The following is a 21,411-nucleotide window of genomic DNA, read 5'->3' as shown; positions in this document are numbered from 1 at the left end:
TAATAAGGTTGCACCTGTGGTACTGGGTACCATTCATGATTACAGTATACAGGGTCCTAATAAGGTTCCATCTGTGGTACTGGCTGCCATTCATGATTACAGTGTACAGGGTACTAACAAGGTTGCACCTATGGTACTGGGTACCATTCATGATTACTGTAAACAGGGTACTATTAAGGTTCCATCTGTAGTACTGGGTACCATTCTTGATTACAGTATAGAGGGTATTAATAAGCTTGCATCTGTGGTACTGGGTACCATTCATGATTACAGTATACAGGGTACTAATAAGCTTGCATCTCTGGTACTGGGTACCGTTCATGATTACACTATGCAGGGTACTAATAAGGTTCCATCTGTAGTACTGGGTACCATTCATGATTACAGTATAGAGGGTATTTATAAGCTTGCATCTGTGGTACTGGGTCCCATTCATGATTACAGTATACAGGGTACTAATAAGGTTGCACCTATGGTACTGGGTACCATTCATGATTACAGTATACAGGGTCCTAATAAGGTTCCATCTGTGGTACTGGCTGCCATTCATGATTACAGTGTACAGGGTACTAACAAGGTTGCACTTATGGTACTGGGTACCATTCATGATTACTGTAAACAGGGTACTATTAAGGTTCCATCTGTAGTACTGGGTACCATTCTTGATTACAGTATAGAGGGTATTAATAAGCTTGCATCTGTGGTACTGGGTACCATTCATTATTACAGTATACAGGGTACTAATAAGCTTGCATCTCTGGTACTGGGTACCGTTCATGATTACACTATGCAGGGTAATAATAAGGTTCCATCTGTAGTACTGGGTACCATTCATGATTACAGTATAGAGGGTATTTATAAGCTTGCATCTGTGGTACTGGGTCCCATTCATGATTACAGTATACAGGGTACTAATAAGCTTGCATCTCTGGTACTGGGTACCGTTCATGATTACACTATACAGGGTACTAATAAGGTTGCACCTGTGGTACTGGGTACCATTCATGATTACAGTATACAGGGTCCTAATAAGGTTCCATCTGTGGTACTGGGTGCCTTTCATGATTACAGTGTACAGGGTACTAACAAGGTTGCACCTATGGTACTGGGTTCCATTCATGATTACTGTAAACAGGGTACTATTAAGGTTCCATCTGTAGTACTGGGTACCACTCTTGATTACAGTATAGAGGGTGTTAATAAGCTTCCATCTGTGGTACTGGGTACCATTCATGATTACAGTATACAGGGTACTAATAAGCTTGCACCTCTGGTACTGGGTACTGTTCATGATTACACTATGCAGGGTACTAATAAGGTTCCATCTGTAGTACTGGGTACCATTCATGATTACAGTATAGAGGGTATTTATAAGCTTGCATCTGTGGTACTGGGTGCCATTCATGATTACAGTATACAGGGTACTAATAAGCTTGCATCTCTGGTACTGGGTACCATTCATGATTACACTATACAGGGTACTAATAAGGTTCCATCTGTCGTACTGGGTACCATTCATGATTAAAGTATACAGGGTATTAATTAGCTTGCATATGTGGTATTTGGCACCATTCATGACTACAGTATAGAGGGTATTAATAAGCTTGCATCTGTGGTACTGTGAACCATTCATGATTACACTATACAGGGTACTAATAAGGTTCAATCTGTGGTACTGGGTACTATTCATGATTACAGTATACAGGGTAATAATAAGCTTGCATCTGTAGTATTGGGTACCATTCATGATTACAGTATACAGGATACTAATAAGGCTCCATCTATGGTACTGGGTCCCATTCATGATTGCAGTATAAAAGGTATTAATAAGCTTGCATCTGTGGTACTTGATACCATTCATGATTACAATGTACAGGGTACTAATAAAGTTCCATCTGTGGTACTGGGTACCATTCATCATTACAGTATACTGTGTACTAATAAGGATCCATCTGTAGTACTGGGTACCATACATGATTACAGTATAGAGGGTATTAATAAGCTTGTATCTGTGGTACTGGGAACAATTCATAAGTACAGTATACAGGGTACTAATAAACTTGCATATGTGGTACTGGGTACCATTCATGATTACAGTATACAGGGTACTAATAAACTTGCATCTGTAGTACTGGGTAACATTCATGATTACACTGTACAGGGTAGTAATAATGTTCCATATGTGGTACTGGGTACCATTCATGATTACAGTATACAGGATACTAATAAGGTTCCATCTGTTGTACTGGGTACCATTCATGATTATAGTATAAAAGGTATTAATAAGCTTGCATCTGTGGTACTGGGTGCCATTCATGATTACAGTGTACAGGGACTAATAAGGTTCCATCTGTGGTACTGGGTACCATTCATCATTACAGTATACAGAGTACAAATAAGGTTCCATCTGTAGTACTGGGTACCATTTATGATTACAGTGTAGAGGGTATTAATAAGCTTTCATCCGTGGTACTGGGTGCAAATCATAATTACAGTATACAGGGTACTAATAAACTTGCATCTGTGGTACTGGGTACCATTCATGATTACACTGTACAGGGTAGTAATAAGGTTCCATCTGTGGTACTGGGTACCATTCATGATTACAGTATAGAGGGTATTAATAAGCTTTCATCTGTGGTACTGGGTACAATTCATAATTACAGTATACAGGGTACTAATAAACTTGCATCTGTGGTACTGGGTACCATTCATGATTACACTGTACAGGGTAGTAATAAGGCTCCATCTGTGGTACTGGGTACCATTCATGATTACAGTATACAGGGTACTAATAAGCTTGCATCTGTGGTACTGGGTACCATTCATGATTACAGTATATGGGTACTAATAAGGTTGCACGTGTGGTACTGCATACCATTCATGATTACAGTATACAGGGTGCTAATAAGGTTCCTCTGTTGTACTGGGTAGCACTCATGATTACAATGTACAGGGCACTAAGAAAGCTGCACCTGTGGTACTGAGTACCAATCAGAATTACAGTATACAGGGTACTAATAAGGTTCCATCTGTAGTACTGGGTACCATTCATGATTACACTATAGAGGGTATTACTAAGCTTGCATCTGTGGTACTGGGTGCCATTCATGATTACAGTATACAGGGTACTAATAAGCTTGCATCTCTGGTACTGGGTACCGTTCATGATTACACTATACAGGGTACTAATAAGGTTCCATCTGTCGTACTGGGTACCATTCATGATTAAAGTATACAGAGTATTAATCAGCTTGCATATGTGGTATTTGGCACCATTCATGATTACAGTATAGAGGGTATTAATAAGCTTGCATCTGTGGTACTGGGAACCATTCATGATTACACTATACAGGGTACAAATAAGGTTCAATCTGTGGTACTGGGTACTACTCATGATTACAGTATACAGGGTATTAATAAGCTTGCATCTGTAGTATTGGGTACCATTCATGATTACAGTATACAGGATACTAATAAGGTTCCATCTGTGGTACTGGGTACCATTCATGTTTGCAGTATAAAAGGTATTAATAAGCTTGCATCTGTGGTACTGGATACCATTCATGATTACAGTGTACAGGGTACTAATAAAGTTCCATCTGTGGTACTGGGTACCATTCATCATTACAGTATACAGTGTGCTAATAAGGATCCATCTGTAGTACTGGGTACCATTCATGATTACAGTATACAGGATACTAATAAGGTTCCATCTGTGGTACTGGGTACCATTCATGATTATAGTATAAAAGGTATTAATAAGCTTGCATTTGTGGTACTGGGTGCCATTCATGATTACAGTGTACAGGGTACTAATAAGGTTCCATCTGTGGTACTGGGTACCATTCATCATTACAGTATACAGAGTACTAATAAGGTTCCATCTGTAGTACTGGGTACCATTTATGATTACAGTATAGAGGGTATTAATAAGCTTTCATCTGTGGTACTGGGTACAAATCATAATTACAGTATACAGGGTACTGATAAACTTGCATCTGTGGTACTGGGTACCATTCATGATTACACTGTACAGGGTAGTAATAAGGTTCCTACTCTGGTACTGGGTACCATTCATGATTACAGTATACAGGGTACTAATAAGCTTGCATCTGTGGTACTGGGTACCATTCATGTTTACAGTATATGGGTACTAATAAGGTTGCATGTGTGGTACTGCATACCATTCATGATTACAGTATACAGGGTGATAATAAGGTTCCTCTGTTGTACTGGGTAGCATTCATGATTACAATGTACAGGGCACTAAGAAGGTTGCACCTGTGGTACTGAGTACCAATCAGAATTACAGTATACAGGGTACTAATAAGGTTCCATCTGTAGCACTGGGTACCATTCATGATTACAGTACAGAGGGTATTAATAAGCTTGCATATTCTTGATTACAGTATACAGGGTACTAATAAGATTGCATCTGTGGTACTGGGTGCCATTGCTGATTACAGTATACAGGGTACTAATAAGGTTCCATCTGTAGTGCTGGGTACCATTTATGATTACAGTGTACATTGCACTAACAGGGTCGCACCTGTGGTACTGGGTACCATTCATGATTACAGTGTACCGGGTATTAATAAGGTTCCATCTGTAGCACTGGGTACCATTCATGATTACAGTACAGAGGGTCTTAATAAGCTTGCATATTCTTGATTACAGTATACAGGGTACTAATAAGATTGCATCTGTGGTACTGGGTGCCATTGCTGATTACAGTATACAGGGTACTAATAAGGTTCCATCTGTTGTACTGGGTACCATTCATGATTACCGTATAGAAGGTATTAATAAGTTTGCGTCTGTGGTACTGGGTACCATTCATGATTACAGTATACAAGGTATTAATAAGGTACCATCCATGGTACTGGGTACCATTCTTGATTACAGTATACAGGGGACTAATTAGGTTCCATCTTTAGTACTGGGTACCATTCATGATTACAATATATAGGGTACTAACAAGGTTGCACCTTTGGTTACTGGGTACCATTCATGATTACAGTATACATGGTACTAATAAGGTTCCATCTGTAGTGCTGGGTACCATTTATGATTACAGTGTACATTGCACTAACAGGGTCGCACCTGTGGTACTGGGTACCATTCATGATTACAGTGTACCGGGTACTAACAAGGCTGAATCTGTGGTACTGGGTACCATTCAGGATTATAGTATACATGGTACTAATAAGGTTCCATCTGTGGTACTTGGTACCATTCATGATTACAGTGTACAGGGTAGTAATAAGGTTCCATCTGTGGTACTGGATACCATTCATGATTACAGTATACAGGGTACTAATAAAGTTGCACCTGTGGTAATGGGTGCTATTCATGATTACAGTATACAGGGTACTAATAAGGTTCCATCTGTGGTACTGGGTACCATTCATCATTACAGTATACAGGGTACTAATAAGGTTCCATCTGTGGTACTGGATACCATTCATGATTATAGTATACAGGATACTAATAAGGTTGCATCTGTGGTACTGGGTACCATTCATGATTACAGTTAACAGGGTACGTATAAGCTTGCATCTGTGCTACTGGGTATCATTCATGATTACAGTATACAGGGTACTAATAAGGTTGCACCTGTGGTACTGGGTACCATTCATGATTGCAGTGTACAGGGTACTAATAAGGTTCCATCTGTGGTACTGCGTACCATTCATGATTACAGTGTACAGGGTACTAACAAGGCTGCACCTATGGTACTGGGTACCATTCATGATTACAGTATACAGGGTGCTAATAAGGTTCCATCTGTAGTACTGGGTAACATTCATGATTACAGTATAGAGGGTAGTAATAAGCTTGCATCTGTGGTACTGGGTACCATTCATGATTACAGTATACAGGGTACTAATAAGGTTCCATCTGTAGTACTGGGTAACATTCATGATTACAGTGTAGAGGGTAGTAATAAGCTTGCATCTGTGGTACTGGGTACCATTCATGATTACAGTATACAGGGTACTAATAAACCTGCATCTGTGGTACTCGGTACCATTCAAGACTACAGTATACAGGGTACTAATAACCCTTCATCTGTGGTACTGGGTACCGTTCATGATTGCAGTATACAGGGTACTAATAAGGTTCAATCTGTGGTACTGGGTACCAGTCAAGATTACAGTATAGGGGGTATTAATAAGCTTGCATCTGTGGTACTGGGTATCATTCATGATTACAGTATACAGGATACTAATAAGCTTGCCTCTGTGGTACTGGGTACCATTCATGATTACACTATACAGGGTACTAATAAGGTTCCATCTGTGGTACTGGCTACCATTCATGATTACAGTATACAGGGTATTAATACACTTGCATCTGTGGTACAGGGTACCATTCATGATTACAGCCTGCAGGGTACTAATAAGATTCCATCTGTAGTACTGGGTATCATTCATGATTACAGTATAGATGGTATTAATAAGCTTGCATCTGTGGTACTGGGTACCATTTATAATTACAGTATACGGAGTACTAATAAGCTTGCATCTGTGGTACTGGGTACCATTCATGATTACAGTGTACAGGGTACTAATAAGGTTCCATCTGTAGTACTGTGTACCGTTCATGATTTCAGTATACCGGGTACTAATAATGTTCCATCTGTTGTAGTGGGTACCATTCATGATTACAGTATACAGGGTATTAATTAGCTTGAATCTGTGATACTGGGTACAATTCATGATTACAGTATACAGGGTACTAATAAGGTTTCATCTGTGGTTCTGGATACCATTCATGATTACAGTGTTCAGGGTACTAATAAGGTTCCATCTGTAGTACTGGGTACCATTCATGATTACAGTATACATGGTACTAATAAGGTTACATCTGTGGTACTAGGTACCATTCATGATTACAGTGTACAGGGTACTAATAAGGTTCCATCTGTAGTACTGGGAACCATTCATGATTAAACTATACAGGGTACTAATAAGGTTCCATCTGTGGTACTGGGTACCATTTATGATTGCAGTATACAGGATATTAATCAGCTTGCATCTGTGGTACTGGGTGCCATTCATGATTACAGTATACAGGGTATTAATAAGCTTGCATCTGTAGTATTGGGTAACATTCATGATTACAGTATAGAAGGTATTAATAAGCTTGCATCTGTGGTACTGGGTACTAGTCATGATTATAGTATACAGGGTACTAATAAGGTTCCATCTGTGGTACTGGGTACCATTCACGGTTACAGTATACATTGTACTAATAAGGTTCCATCGGTAGTACTGGGTACCATTCATGATTACAGTATAGAGGGTATTAATAAGCTTTCATCTGTGGTTCTGGGTACCATTCATGATTACAGTATACAGGGTCCTAATAAGGTTCCATCTGTAGTATTGGGTACCATTCATGATTACAGTGTACAGGGTACTAATAAGGTTCCATCTGTATTACTGGGTACCATTCATGATTACACTATACAGGGTACTAATAAGGTTCCATCTGTGCTATTGGGTACCATTCATGATTACTTTATACAGCGTATTAATCAGCTTGCATCTGTGGTACTTGGTACCATTCATGATTACAGTATAGATGGTATTAATAAGCTTGCATCTGTGGTACTGGGTACCATTCATGGTTACAGTATACAGGGTACTAATAAGATTCCATCTGTGGTACTGGGTACCATTCATGATTACAGTATAAAGGGTATTAATAAGCTTGCATCTGTAGTATTGGGTAACATTCATGATTGCTGTATATAGGGTATTAATAAGCTTGCATCTGTGGTACTGGGTACCATTCATGATTACAGTATACAGGGTACTAATAAGGTTCCATCTGTGGTACTGGGTACCATTCATGATTACAGTATAAAGGCTACTAATAAGGTTCCATCTGTAGCACTGGGTACCATTCATTATTACAGTATACAGGGTACTAATAAATTTCCATCTGTGGTACTGGGTACCATTCATGATTACAGTATACAGGCTACTAATAATGTTCCATCTGTAGCACTGGGTACCATTCATTATTACAGTATACAGGGTACTAATAAATTTCCATCTGTGGTACTGGGTACCATTCATGATTACAGTATACAGGCTACTAATAATGTTCCATCTGTAGTACTGGGTACCATTCATGATTACAGTATACAGGGTACTAATCAGGTTCCATCTGTGGTACTGGGTACCACTCATGATTACAGTATACAGGGTACTAATAAGGTTCCATCTGTGGTACTGGGTACCATTCTGAAGACCATTCAGACAAACGGAAATTAGGGTGGTAGATAAGATGCATTGAAGAGTTACCCAAACAGTCACTGATACAAAAGAGCTTAGGATCAGCAAAGACTTAGATATCTGAACATGTTTAGATTAGAAGGCAGAAGGAAACCATGAGTATAATCGGAATACACCCTGCATTGTTTGGGGGCAAATGGGAGAGGTAGATCTCAGGAAAAGGGACAGGGAAAGGAAAAAAGAACACAATTGAAATCCTGAATGGAGACAATTTTAGTTAGACATGAGAAAAATACTGCTGCATAAAGTGGGTCATGGGTCCCTTAAATTTACTGCCCAAGGCAATGTTACAGAATAATTAACCAGACGGGCTCAAATGAATTGTTATTGGTAAAGCAGAGAACTAGGTATGTTTATGGGAGGCGTAGGTGAATGTTGGCTAGAACCAACATTCAGGGTTTGTTTGTTTATTCCTTAATCAATACATTAATTTATTTTACTATGCTTTGTTGATGAGGATGGTTCTGTGCCCATTTAAATACAGGACTTAGGACATGATCCACAAGAGTTACATTACATAAGTTTGATAAGCAGGCAAAAATGAAAACATTTGGAAACAGCTTGTAACAACAGACATGAAAAATAAACGGCAAAAGTAAAAAATATAAGTCTGCACCATAAGTACACATGACAATACAAGGCTGATAAAGTACAAAGCAGTTAGATTTAGTCCAATAACATATATCTAGCTAAAGTACAACGTGGGATTAGTATAAACAATTTCTGGTCTAGTAAGGTACATACAGTCAAAATCAGTTGCATGAAAACAGATGCATGGCAGGTTTCATGTCACAAAGATTTTGGCTCTGTCTACACTTCAAACATCCAAGGTTCAGTTAGCTACCAGGTACTGAAGTAGTCACCTGGGAGGTAAGGAAGTGATAGGCTGATGCCACATTTTCCCATCCCAAGGAAAAAGAATTGGTAAATCTCACTGTACCTGCTGCAAGGGCAAATACTGCAGCTCTTGTAGTGTGTACTTCAGGGAACATGGGCATCCCAGCGATTGTGTAAGTACTCTGTCAGGAAACTGTGGGTATATGGAACTGTGTACAGGCACTGGATCCACCACAATAACATCATCTGCTCATTCCAGTCAGCAATGGGGGGAGTAAATAAAAAACTCTTATACTTTTGTGGTGACATTTGTGATCTTTGGTGCTGGGGGTCCTAGAACACCAAGGGTCAAGGGGAATGAATGAGTCTACACAGAGCTGGGGAGCTTGATTGTCATAGGGAGAGGACAGAAGCCAAAACATTATAAAAACAACAAAGTACTGGACCAGGAGCAGGATCTGTGCCACAAACTATGCAAGTAGCCTTTTGAAATGTTCCGCCAACATGAAAATTGATCTTGTTGACAGTTTTAGCAGTGTATGATTCTGAGAAATGGTATAGCCAAATAACATTGCCATGATGTTAAAGGCTGTTAATGCCCATCCATAATTATTTGGCATTATTACAGTTATAGTCTTGTTGAAGTAAAAGGTGTTTAATTTTACTATTCTGTTTTGTTTCTTCTTTGAAAAGGTAAGCTTTTACCTCTATGGTAGATTTTCTACATACATTCTCTGAATGCTAATCATCAGACACTAGAAATATCATGCAAGCAAATTATTGTATTGGAAAGCATTTCATTATTCCTTTTTTTGGCAGGTAAAATCCATAGAAGAAACTGTGAGGTTTTTCATCACATATGTCATAGTTCCTTATGTTAATGGTAAGTCATCAAAAATATTCCCGGATCCAATGCAAATTCCTAAGCATGCTGTATGTTTTTGAGTATATATATGTATTGTTCTTTATGTGGAAAAGTGAATTTAAAAATCATATGTAAATAAAGTCTTGTATTTTCAGTTTGAAATGTATGTATTTCAATAACTTTATATTTAATGCTGCTTTGTTTTGAAGTTTTAATTTACCAGTTACATTTTCTTCTATTTTCCTGATGTCTATCATTATCCTATTACTGTGCTACAAATGTAGTAGTTTAGATGTTAAGAAGCAATCCTTGCACAAAGGTCATCAAAGATACTTGTACATCAGAGACGCTGGGGGACAGATTTACCAGAGCATGTGATTTTCAGGCCTGTCACTTTATAACTTCAGTCTTCCTCTTCACAGCCCTGATCATTGTTTTGATTTTATATTTTATTCTTTCTTACAGTACGCTACATCTATAAATATAGGAAATATTGCAGACATATTTACCAGTTACACTGAGAGGTGTGGCAACCCCTTTCATAACTACCAATTAAGTACTAATATTCAGGGTTACCTTAATACTGATAAACAACAGTCCTGACTAAGAAGCCATCTCTGAAAGGTGTTCTTTTAACTGAACTAGAATTGAAGAGATGAAGAGTTCCACCTAATATATACAACAATATACACAAAATATGTTTTTATTTACAGGTATCTTGGCAAATGGATTCCCGCTGCCTGTGCTGGACAACATTCGGCTGAATGATGTCGTTGTTGAACCTAAGCAGGTCAGTGCACAATTAAGACATTCATTCTTCCTGTTTCTGCTCCCTGTGCTCTAATACAGATAGTTTCATATCTGCTGCTATAATACTGTATAAAACAAATTCAGTCATAAGCCAAACTAGCTGAGTAGTTTATTATTTACTTATTTATTTGTATGTTTGTTCAGGTATGTATGTATTTATTTGGCTCTGTTGCTACCATGTTATTTTGCAAATAAAAAAAAAATTGTTCTTCTAGTTAGTGATGTTGACAATACTTGTAGGCTCTTTTGTATTACCTCTGAGACATTTTAGCAAATATTTTAATTGTTTTAATTCATTCATTTTAAATAGGAAAGAACCCCCCAAAAGAAAATTTGCTTTCATTCAAGAGTAACCAAGGAATAAAGTGTGATCAGTATGCAAATGGAAACTAAGTGAATCAAATCCAATTGAAAAGCATACAGCACACGAGTATCTTTTACCCCTTGTATTCTATGCTATACTACCAAACACAGGAGTCATCAGAATAACTAGTAAATGTGCAAAGGCATGGTTTATTACATACATGTACTAGTAAGAAATGCATGCCATTTAACAGTACATAACTGAAAGTTCATTACTTGATAAATATGCAGAGTAGTAGAACGTAAGATGGGAAATGAGCAGTTTGGATTCAAATCATGATGCAGCACAACCGGACCAATGTTTGTAGTGAGGCAGATAGCTGAGAAGAAACTAAAGAGGAGGAAAGAGTCATTATGGACATTCCTAGACTTGGAAAAATCATATGACAAGGTCCCTAGAAAGATGATTTTGGCAGTCCTGTGATGGTTCAAAGTCTCAATAAGATTGGAAGAATTAGTGCAAACTATGTGTGGGAACCCAATGACACAAGTACAAAGAGTGTTCAGACTCACAGACAGCTTCTCATGCAAGAATGGGTATGCATCAGGGTTCAGCTCTGAGCTCACTGCAGTTTATACTGGTGATGAACTACATTAGCAAACAGGCCAGAGGGGACAGATCAACAAAGCTGCCGTGTGCAGATGATATGACATTACAGACAGACTCTGAGCAAGAACTCTAGCAAAGGATGGGGGGTTGGAATGCAAAACTGAAGTCACATGGGATGAAACTGAGTACAGTTTAGGCAGTTGTTATGGCACCAAACAGGGGAAATCAGAAGAAGCTGAAAATTGGGACAGAAGGGAAAATACTGGAACAAGTTAACAGATTTAAGTACATGGGAGGGATAGTTGAGAATGAGGGAAGTCTGGGTGAGGGGATCAAAGCTAGAATCAGAGGGCCTTCAGGCAAGTGACACAGAGTATCAAGAATAGTGTATGACAGAAGAATGGCAAAGAAGTTGGAAAGTAAGGTGTAAAAACAGTGGTGTGAGCAGTACTACTGTATGGTACAGAAACCTGGGCAGAGAAGGCAGAGAAGTTGAGGAAGCTAGGGGTGATGGAGACGAGGTGCCTGAGATGGGTGGTAGAATGCACACTGTGGAAAAGATGAATAAAAGGGAACATCAGAGCAGAAGCCCAAGTAGCAACTATTGCAAAGAAGGTCAAAGAGAACACATTACAGTGGTTTGGGCAGATGTGCAGGAAAGCCGAAGACAATCTAATGGAAAAGATTTGGGATGGACAGGAAAAACTCAAGAGGAAATTAGGGCATCCAGCAAAAAAATGCATGGGCTGTGTGTGAGAGAAGACCTCTGTGTGTGAGAGAAGGCTGTGTCAGAGAAGGCATGAGAGTGGCACTGAATCGAGAGAGATAGTGACAGTTGATGTAATACCCTGACCCCATGTAGAAATAAAAATGGGAAAAAGGGTTTGATGATGATGATGATGATTATGATGATGTTGCTATAATGATGAACTGATAGTTCATTCCTGCAACAGGTTCCTTGCCTTTTCTACAGTTTAGAAGCAGGTACTAGGACCACCTTAGCAAACTGAAAGTTCATTCTTCCATCGGGTTCTTTACCTTGGCAATTTTTTTTACTTAGCCCAAGGTCTGCCTGATCTAGTATTGTGTAAGTCTCAGCTTCATGTCAGAGTAGAATATAATCCCTCTAACCTGGTACTAATAATAGTAGTGTACGGCAAAAATAAATAAAGAAAAGAGTGCTCTTCAATGGAAGGACCATACGAATTCCTCTAGTCTAAGATAAGCTTGTTGAAATCTGCTTGAAGAAGTCTTAACAAGTGGGTTAATGTTTAGTCACCCCAATATCTCTTAACAATGCATGTTCCTGCAAAGCCTACTCCCTGCCTAACCTATTGCTGATTCTGACACCAGGTGTAACAGATTGTTTATCACAGGCTGTAGGAGGGAGCTTTATTTTTTTGAACCATGACCCACAGCTATGATGGAGGATCCCACCTCCTGGTTCAATATAACAGTGTGAATTACCTGTCATTTTTTGTAATTTCGTAAGCATCTGGTGGAATATAAAGAAGATGCTGTCTCAGGATTGTATACTGCAAGCAAGTATAAGTTTGGTACCAGGCAATAAAAGAGTACACCTTATAATATTTCAGACAAGAGATATTAATCAATCTGCCACCTATTCTTCTCAAACAGCCTGTTTCATACTAAGCTCCTGTATCTGTACTTGTATCTGTATCTGTACCTGTACCTTTACCTGTATCATTATCTGTATCTGTATCTGTACCTGTAGCTGTATCTGTATCTGTACTTGTAGCTGTACCTGGACCGGTATCGGTATCTGTACCTGTATCAGTATCTGAATCTGTACCTGTACCTGTATCGGTATTTGTATCTGTATCTGTACCTGTATCTCTTGAGGGGAGACCTCTTTCTCACATACTACTCAATTAGAGATCTGATTGCTGTGTTCCTCCTGTTTCTCGCCAAGTTCAATATCACCACCAATATTACAACAAGGGACCTAAATCTTTGTCAACAGATAAATAAAAAAACAGTGGAGAGACATGTTTATAACCGAGTGCCTCCATTGCATTTGGAATAAACTTCCAAAACATATTAAGCACTACAACTCACTTTCTTCAGATAAGATATAATCTAGATTGTTGAATGGGAGTCCAAAATTTACTCCAAGATTGACTGTTATGACCTTCCTGGAGAATGGAGGTACAGTCTGAGGAAGGACACTGGCAAGGAGTGAATGGTTATAAGACGCAGTGGCCTTGAAATAACTATGAAATTTATGAATCTGAATAGAACTTACCAACAAAATCAAATCCTCCCAGAGCAAGTATGAAGTGCAAAATAACTACTACTTACCAAAATTAGACATGCATATTTTTAGAACACTCTGTTTGAAATACAATGGAGAAATACACATAACAGGTCCTTCTTACAATCCCTGATAGATAATGCTGCACCAAGGTCAAATAAAATTAAAGGAAGAGTAGTGAATTCCCAGCCCCCACCATTACCACCACCACCACAAACAGAAGCCTGCAAAGAGAAGTCCTTCGGATCAAGTTTCCACCCACACAATTCAGACTGTCAGTGTAAGTCACCTTGTCTACTAAGACACTGTGTTCCCTTTACACTGCTCAGCTGTACCTTATTCTGCAGGACATCCCTGATTTTACCTCCTATTTTCCCTGTAGCTCATATTTTATAGTAAACACCTTTATTTAATTTTCACCATTTTAAAAAAAGACAAGGGCACACACAGTTACAGAAAACAGACCACGGTACACATTTTCATGAGTTTCATGCATTATGCATGTATGTTTTATTTTTTAACAATTATCATTCACTCCAACATGACATAAATTGCTCAAACCCTGCCTTTCCTTACATTTCCTTCCTCCTCCTGCACATTGCTCTACATGTATTATTCCTAAATATTCCGTGTATTTCTATGTAATTTGCTCATTCCCATTTATAAAGATTCCACCTCCAATTCTTTCATCTATCAATATTCAGTACTTTGGTTACCACTGGTTTTGATTTTGATTTTAAATTTTAGTAATAGCTTTTTATATGACAATAGCATTAAACTTAGCAAGTCTTAACATGCCTAGGCTATTCAGATCTTATACTGTAGCTCAAAGCAATCATTTTCTTTGTTATAATCACTTGCTCCTCAACATTTCCAACAAATCATTCTGTTGAGTATTTTTTAAATCTGACAACTCATTTTTTCCCTCAGAAAAGTTTTGACTTTCTGGTAAATCATTAAAGATAACAGTCAGTTAATGGCAGTTGTTAAGAGTTTTATACTTCTTATTGAATGCATTTGATGCAAAACCTGTTGCTCTATTAACTTTCTAAGTGAATTAGAGTAATGTTTAATTGTCCCTGATTGGAGGACTTTACCTCCTCCACACACTCACACACACACACACACACACACACACACACATACGCACACACACACACACACACACACACACACACACACACACACACACACACACACACACACACACACACACACACATACATATGCACACACACACATGCACACACATACACATAACATACAGATATTATTTTTGACATTGTCCCTACTTCTTGAACAAAGACATCGAGAACTATGGTTTCCCTTTAAAGTGAATATCTTTCAGCAGAATATTGACAGAACCTACTTCCACAGCTACATAGGTGCTCTGCACAGATGATAAGATCCTGCACCAGCTTCTTTGCTGTTCTAACACACCACCATGGTATTTTCTGCGACCATCTCCATAACAGCCTGTTTGAATGATGTGATGGTGAGATGCAACATCTCCAGTAGATGCATTCTACTCTTTGCAGAGAAAGCGTGAGGCTGGCATGACTAAAGTTGCTACATTTTCAAATGTCAAAAGTAGGATATAGAGTTAGCGTGACTAAGACTATACTGTAATAATCCTAGAGAGAATAACTGAGCTACGCCAGGGGTTGTCGACCTAGCAGCCTCCAAAAGTCATGAGAAACCTTGCAGTTTTAGATGCCCAAATCCATTTGAGAGCTTTTTTCCAACCTTTCTCTTCAAATGAAAGTATAGCCTGACCAAAGGAAATAAATTCCATCTTTGTTTCTCTTTTAAGGAAGTAATAAGTTATGCCCAAGGCCTAATGTTTAAGGCTGACAAAATAGTGATTCCCAATAAATTGATACAACTCCACGTAGAAGGAATTAGAGTAAAAAAACAAACCACAGAAACCACTGCCGCTCCAGAGACATAGAGAAATAAAGCCCTGACTACATCCCCGCTAACCCAGGTTCAGTTAATGGCTTGGGTGACTGACAGAATGGCACAGAGGACAGTTCCAAGGGTTTTCCCCCATAACAATCCTTGGTGGAGGCTGGGAACATGTAAGAGGGGCCATAGTCTAAGGAGGTATCAGGGTAGGGACTTTAAGCTGCTGCAGAGGTGGGGCAATACATCAGCACATCCCCATTGCACACCCACATCACAGTGAAATCAGGGATCATGGATAGGGGGAAATGACAAAGGTCTTTAAAAAAATCCCCTGCGGATGACATGACAGCCAGACCCCTTGCCCAGGACTCCCTTAAGATTCACGCCAGTTCCTCACATATGGAGATAGTTCATGGGCTATCATGAGGCAGCAGGTAGACCAGTGATGCACTTGGGTCACTAAGATGGGGTGCTATAGGATGAATTAGAGGAGAACAAAACAATTAAGACATCTTTCCCCAGAGGAATATTTCTGTAATAGCCTAAGTGAGAGCATTAGTTTACTTTTAAGTATTCTGTTGATACTGTGTCATGTGGGTCTGGTAATTTATAACCCTGACACAGATTGTAACTGACATGTAGACTTTTTCTCTGAACATATCAAGTACTCGCATCCCTTTTCCGATGGTAAAGACCTTAGTGTGGGAATGATGCATGAAGCTTGATGTGACATTGTAGCATCTGTAGCTCAGTCGGCCACCTGTTTTTTAAGGTACTTTTGCTCTTATGTCAGTCTGTAAAACATGCCTTGCTTTTTATGAGCTGGTGGTATTGTGATAGATTACTGACACGTTCACTATAATGTTGTGACAGGAATCCTAAAGGAGGGTACGGCTAGATGCTTTAGCTGATCCAGTATTGGAAGGGGTACATAATTTTCTTTAAGTAATGAAAGTTGTTTGGCAGATGAGCTAAAATGGAATTTTATTAAATTAATCAAGTCTCCAAAGGAACCTTTTCTGAAGAGGAACTCAGTGATAAAGAACCTTAGTCAACATTGTCTGTATGGTAACTCACATGGAAGGACAGTTGATCAGAATACATTAGCTTGTAGTATTCCTCTTCACTCTCAATGTATAAAGATGGATGGGTTTTCTCTTCCTTTTGTCCGTTGTGGTTTCCCTGAGTTTTGATTCTGAACTTAAAAAGATTCCAGTTTTTGTACTGTCATACTACTCCTGTGTCTATGAACATATAAGTCCCTGATGTCCAGGAGACCAATGCATGACCTTCTAATGTCAGGAACACTGATGTCCATGAAGCAGGTGCTTGTTCACTAAAGGAAAAAGTTGGCTCCTGTTTAGGAGTCTAACCAGCCAATGTTAGCCCCATGCAGCCCTACCAAGATGGTAAGAAGAAAAGTCTGTCTGAAAAGCTGTAGGTTCAGCACCAGCCAGAATCACTGGAGTATTGATACCCAACATAGACATCTGGACACTTGTGGGATGGCAACTGTTTTAATTTTAAATACATCTTCCAACATCTGTTTAAACTGTTGCTTACTACTGTGAGAAAAAAAGAACCAAGATAGTGTCTTCTGTGAGTCCCTCAAAAATACAGGCAGTTTCAGTAAAGAAGGAAAACTCAAATCTGCTTCTCCACAAAAGTGTGTGGATGAACATCCACGACAGTATTTAACAATAAATTGTCTAAAAAGGACTCAAGATTCTTTGTGGCTAGCCCTTTAATACATTCAATAAGCTCCATAGTTCTAATTTTCTTAATTGTATGCTTTTCAGGACACCTCTCATAAGTCTAAAATTCGCTACAGATTTGGATATTACAACTAACTGGGGAGAAGAAAAAACAGAAGATGCATCCTGTGGTGCTTTGCATTCTATTCATGCTGCAAGATTCTTAGCTGTCCTAGCCAGTCCTTTTATTTCAATGAACGTTTACTACACTAGAAACAATGGAGCCAGTACTGCATTAACAACTGCACAGGAAAGAAACCATCTGTTCAGTTTTTTTTGTTTTGTTTTTTTTTGTGAAGCCCACTTTTCACAAAAAATAAAGTATTGGAGATGAGTACCTTTTGGGTCATTTTGATGGTGCAAGACCTGACTTTAGCAAATGTCATGCAGCCCTTGCTAAAATTGATAAGGTCGGATCTAGCACTAGGTATTCAAATCTGCCAGTATTAGCCAGTAAATGACAGTGGCAGTTCTGCTATCCAAAGGGATAATGTGTCCCTTCCTATTACAAACTTAGAAAGGAGCGAGAATAACAGGATGTGTTTGTAGAAAGTTTATTTCTAAAAGATAAACTCAACTCATGCCTCTCAACCTTTTAGAAGAAGAAATCTGGACAAAGCCATAAATAAAAGTGGGACAAAGACCCGAAAATAGGGACATTTTTTGAATATTACTCTTAGAAACTTAGAAAGTTGATAGAATAACAGGTTTTGCATTAGCATGAATTTTCTAAAGGGTTTGAAGCCTGAAACCCAAATGATTGTCATTATTTTCTAACTTCAGTCTTAAATGATTTGCTACTTAGTTTGCCAGAAAAACACAATTTTATGAAAAATGGACCAAAAATACGAGGCAAAAATCTGGATATTATGCAAAAATCTATACAGCTGAGAGGTATGATGTATGTCACTATTCAGTGGACCTCAGTCCTCCGCGATGTCAACCACAGATTTTACAAGGATCAGACAAAATAAATGAGGCAAAAATCTGGGCATTATGCAAAAATTTGGACCATTGAGAGCTATGAAAGGTAAGTGTACACGTAAGAGAAAGCATTACACTGCCTTTCTAATAGTGCTCCCATAAGTGCTTTTCAGCTTTGAAAGTCATCAAAACAGCGGGGGGGGGGGGTTCTCTTTTTCTCTGGAACTAGTAGTATATGGACAGGTAAAGCTCCATACCCTCCTAAGAATAACGATTTGGTCAATGATTATTACTCTTTATTATGTTGTTTGTTTGTTTGTTAAATTTAACTGTTGAGGCTGCCCACTAAAGTGTGCTAGCCTGTGTAACTGATTTATTACTGTTTCCTGCATTTCTGTGTGCTTTCTATCTCAAAGACAAAAACCCCCCCAAAAAAATCCTTGTTTTCCCGCCTCTCCTCGACTAGTTTAGACCAGTATACAGGCTTTGCTGTATTCTGGGTTGTGGTGTAGTTCCTGTGTTGTAAAATTGCCTTGCTTGGATAGAAGGAAGTTTCATTGCTCACCAGTGGGAGTGGGGAGCCTTGAGCAGCCTATCTGTCCCTGAAGGAGTGACCTCAGCACAAGAGCTTGTAGTAATTGGTTGTTTTGGACCATTTCTAGCTCTTTTGAAGTTCTCTGTTTAAAATCCACGTCTGCACGGCTTTGCGAGTTTGTGCGCATAGATCAGCGCCGGTTAAACAAGGTTAAACTTTTTCTGGCTCCGCCAAGTCTGCTCTTCAAATTTTCCCTTAAGAAAGCTCTACTCTTATAATAATCAGTCTACTCGCTTTATTATAAGCCTAGCACTTGTTCTCAAAACCTCTCTTCTAAGTAAGCACTCGCTAACTAAAGTAAGCACTACATCCACCTACCACCCCTGTGAGTGCCCACTTCCCTTAAAGGCACAGCACTCCCTTATAATATTCTAGCATGTTGAGTGGTAGATTACTTGCATCCTCTCTGGTTCAGCTGGTTAATCTGGGAATCTTGAGACAATGCTACAATTGTCTCATGTACACAGACAACCCTCTCCTCCTTCCAAAAAACACAAATACATGTGAGAGATGCAACTATATGGCCAAACTGGAGGCTGAACTCTCTCAACTCAGGACTGGCAAGATCAAACAGGAGGAGAAGGTAACCACACAAACACCAAACCCAGTCCCTCATAGACCTACCACAACTGCAAACCAAACACATAATAACACAAAGACATACGCGGAGGCTCTAACAAAAAACTTACCAAAACAACAGAGGCTCCCAAAGCAGACACCCAAAAATCCACCACCTCAAAACATAACACATGCAACACATACTTCAATAAATCAGCATGTCAAACAATCACAGCCCTTAAGGCCAAACACCATGCCTGATACACTAGTAATAGGTGACTCTATAGTCAGACACACTGACGTTCCGCTTACCAGGCTGAACAAGGAGAGGGTAACGGTGAGCTGCCTATCGGGAGCTAGGATCCGCCACATAACACACACACTCAGGTCACTCCAAAGCAAGTACAAATATGACTCCATCATTGTCCATGCCGGCGTGAATGACCTGAGACGTACCTCCCTGGACTACATGAAAAGAGACATAGAGGAGCTCTCTGATTATGTAGCCCAGGCTGGTATGACCCTGACCCTGAGCAGCATCTTGCCCTCACCAAGAATGATGCCACAATAGAAAGACAAGATGATCAGCTTTAATAACTGGCTCAAATACTGGTGCCATTCTAGGGTGAATCCAATATCTGTCTGCTTGGGATGACATGCTGGACAAGCCACGCTGCTTCGCAAGGGACGGCTTGCATCTGTCACCACTGGGCTTCCGGATATTGGCTATGGCTCTTGCCACCCCCATAGTGCCTTTTATAGGCAAGGCTCAAAAGACAAACCCACCTCCTTAGAAAACAAAAATGGAAAAAAAATGAAGGGTAATGCTGCTCAACGCCAGAAGTCTAAATCTCAAGATGCAGGCTCTCGAAGCACTCCTCAGTATGGAGAACATCAATGTCTGTGCAGTAACTGAAACCTGGTTCAAGGCTCCTGAGAGCACCCCAGTGCTACCAGGCTATACCTCGTATCATGCTTTTCGGCCCCAAAACTCGGGCCAAACCAAAAAGGGAGGGGGAGTGTCCATATTCATCAAGGACACCCACACCTCCAGGTTAGTGGCAACACATGAAGCATCAGAGACCATCCAGGTGCATCTAACCGTAGGCAAAACTGCTATACAACTGGTAGCATGTTACAGACCACCCTCCCAATCTCAGGAGCCCCATTCAGCCTTCCTGAAGACATTGGAGGATATGAATGTCTCACCAAACACCATCATATTGGGAGACTTCAACTACCCTAACATAGACTGGGTGCATTATTCTAGCCCAAACACCCTAGCCCAAAGGTTCCTGGAATTCATAAATTCAAATGCAATGGAACAGCTAGTCACCTCTCCCACAAGGGGAGATAATATACTAGACCTGATCATCACAAACATGGGGACAAAGTGCTCCACACCGGAAGTATACCCCTCACTAGTGAGATCTGACCACAAACTAATCACCCTGGATATACATATCCCACCTCCACCCCCAACACAAAAGACTACAGTGAAAAACTTCTCAAAAGCCAACTTTACACTTCTTAAAACTGAGATGGTATCCTTTAAGCCCACTGGACCAGTGGAAACCACATCCCACAATGCAGAATCCTTCACAAATGCTTTCTACGGACATCTCCAAGAATGCATGGATCATGCAATCCCAAATAAAAC

At 39.5% G+C, this 21,411-nt stretch overlaps 1 protein-coding gene across 1 annotated transcript in view; it reads left to right on the top strand.

The window, feature by feature from the left end:
- Positions 1-21,411, top strand: part of LOC122817052 (bactericidal permeability-increasing protein-like) — a 442,831-nt gene that overhangs the window by 418,539 nt on the left and 2,881 nt on the right. Inside the window, exons 13-14 of the mRNA XM_044090194.1 lie at positions 9,969-10,032; positions 10,728-10,804. Of these exons, the coding sequence (XP_043946129.1) occupies positions 9,969-10,032; positions 10,728-10,804 (141 nt within the window). The remainder of the gene's footprint in view (positions 1-9,968; positions 10,033-10,727; positions 10,805-21,411) is intronic.

The sequence above is a fragment of the Protopterus annectens genome, chromosome 12.part0 (assembly GCF_019279795.1).
Source record: "Protopterus annectens isolate FY-2018-M chromosome 12.part0, PAN1.0, whole genome shotgun sequence".
Taxonomy (NCBI): Eukaryota; Metazoa; Chordata; order Ceratodontiformes; family Protopteridae; genus Protopterus; species Protopterus annectens.
The sequence above is the reverse complement of the archived record's forward strand: the minus strand, read 5'-3'. Positions and strand labels throughout refer to the sequence as shown.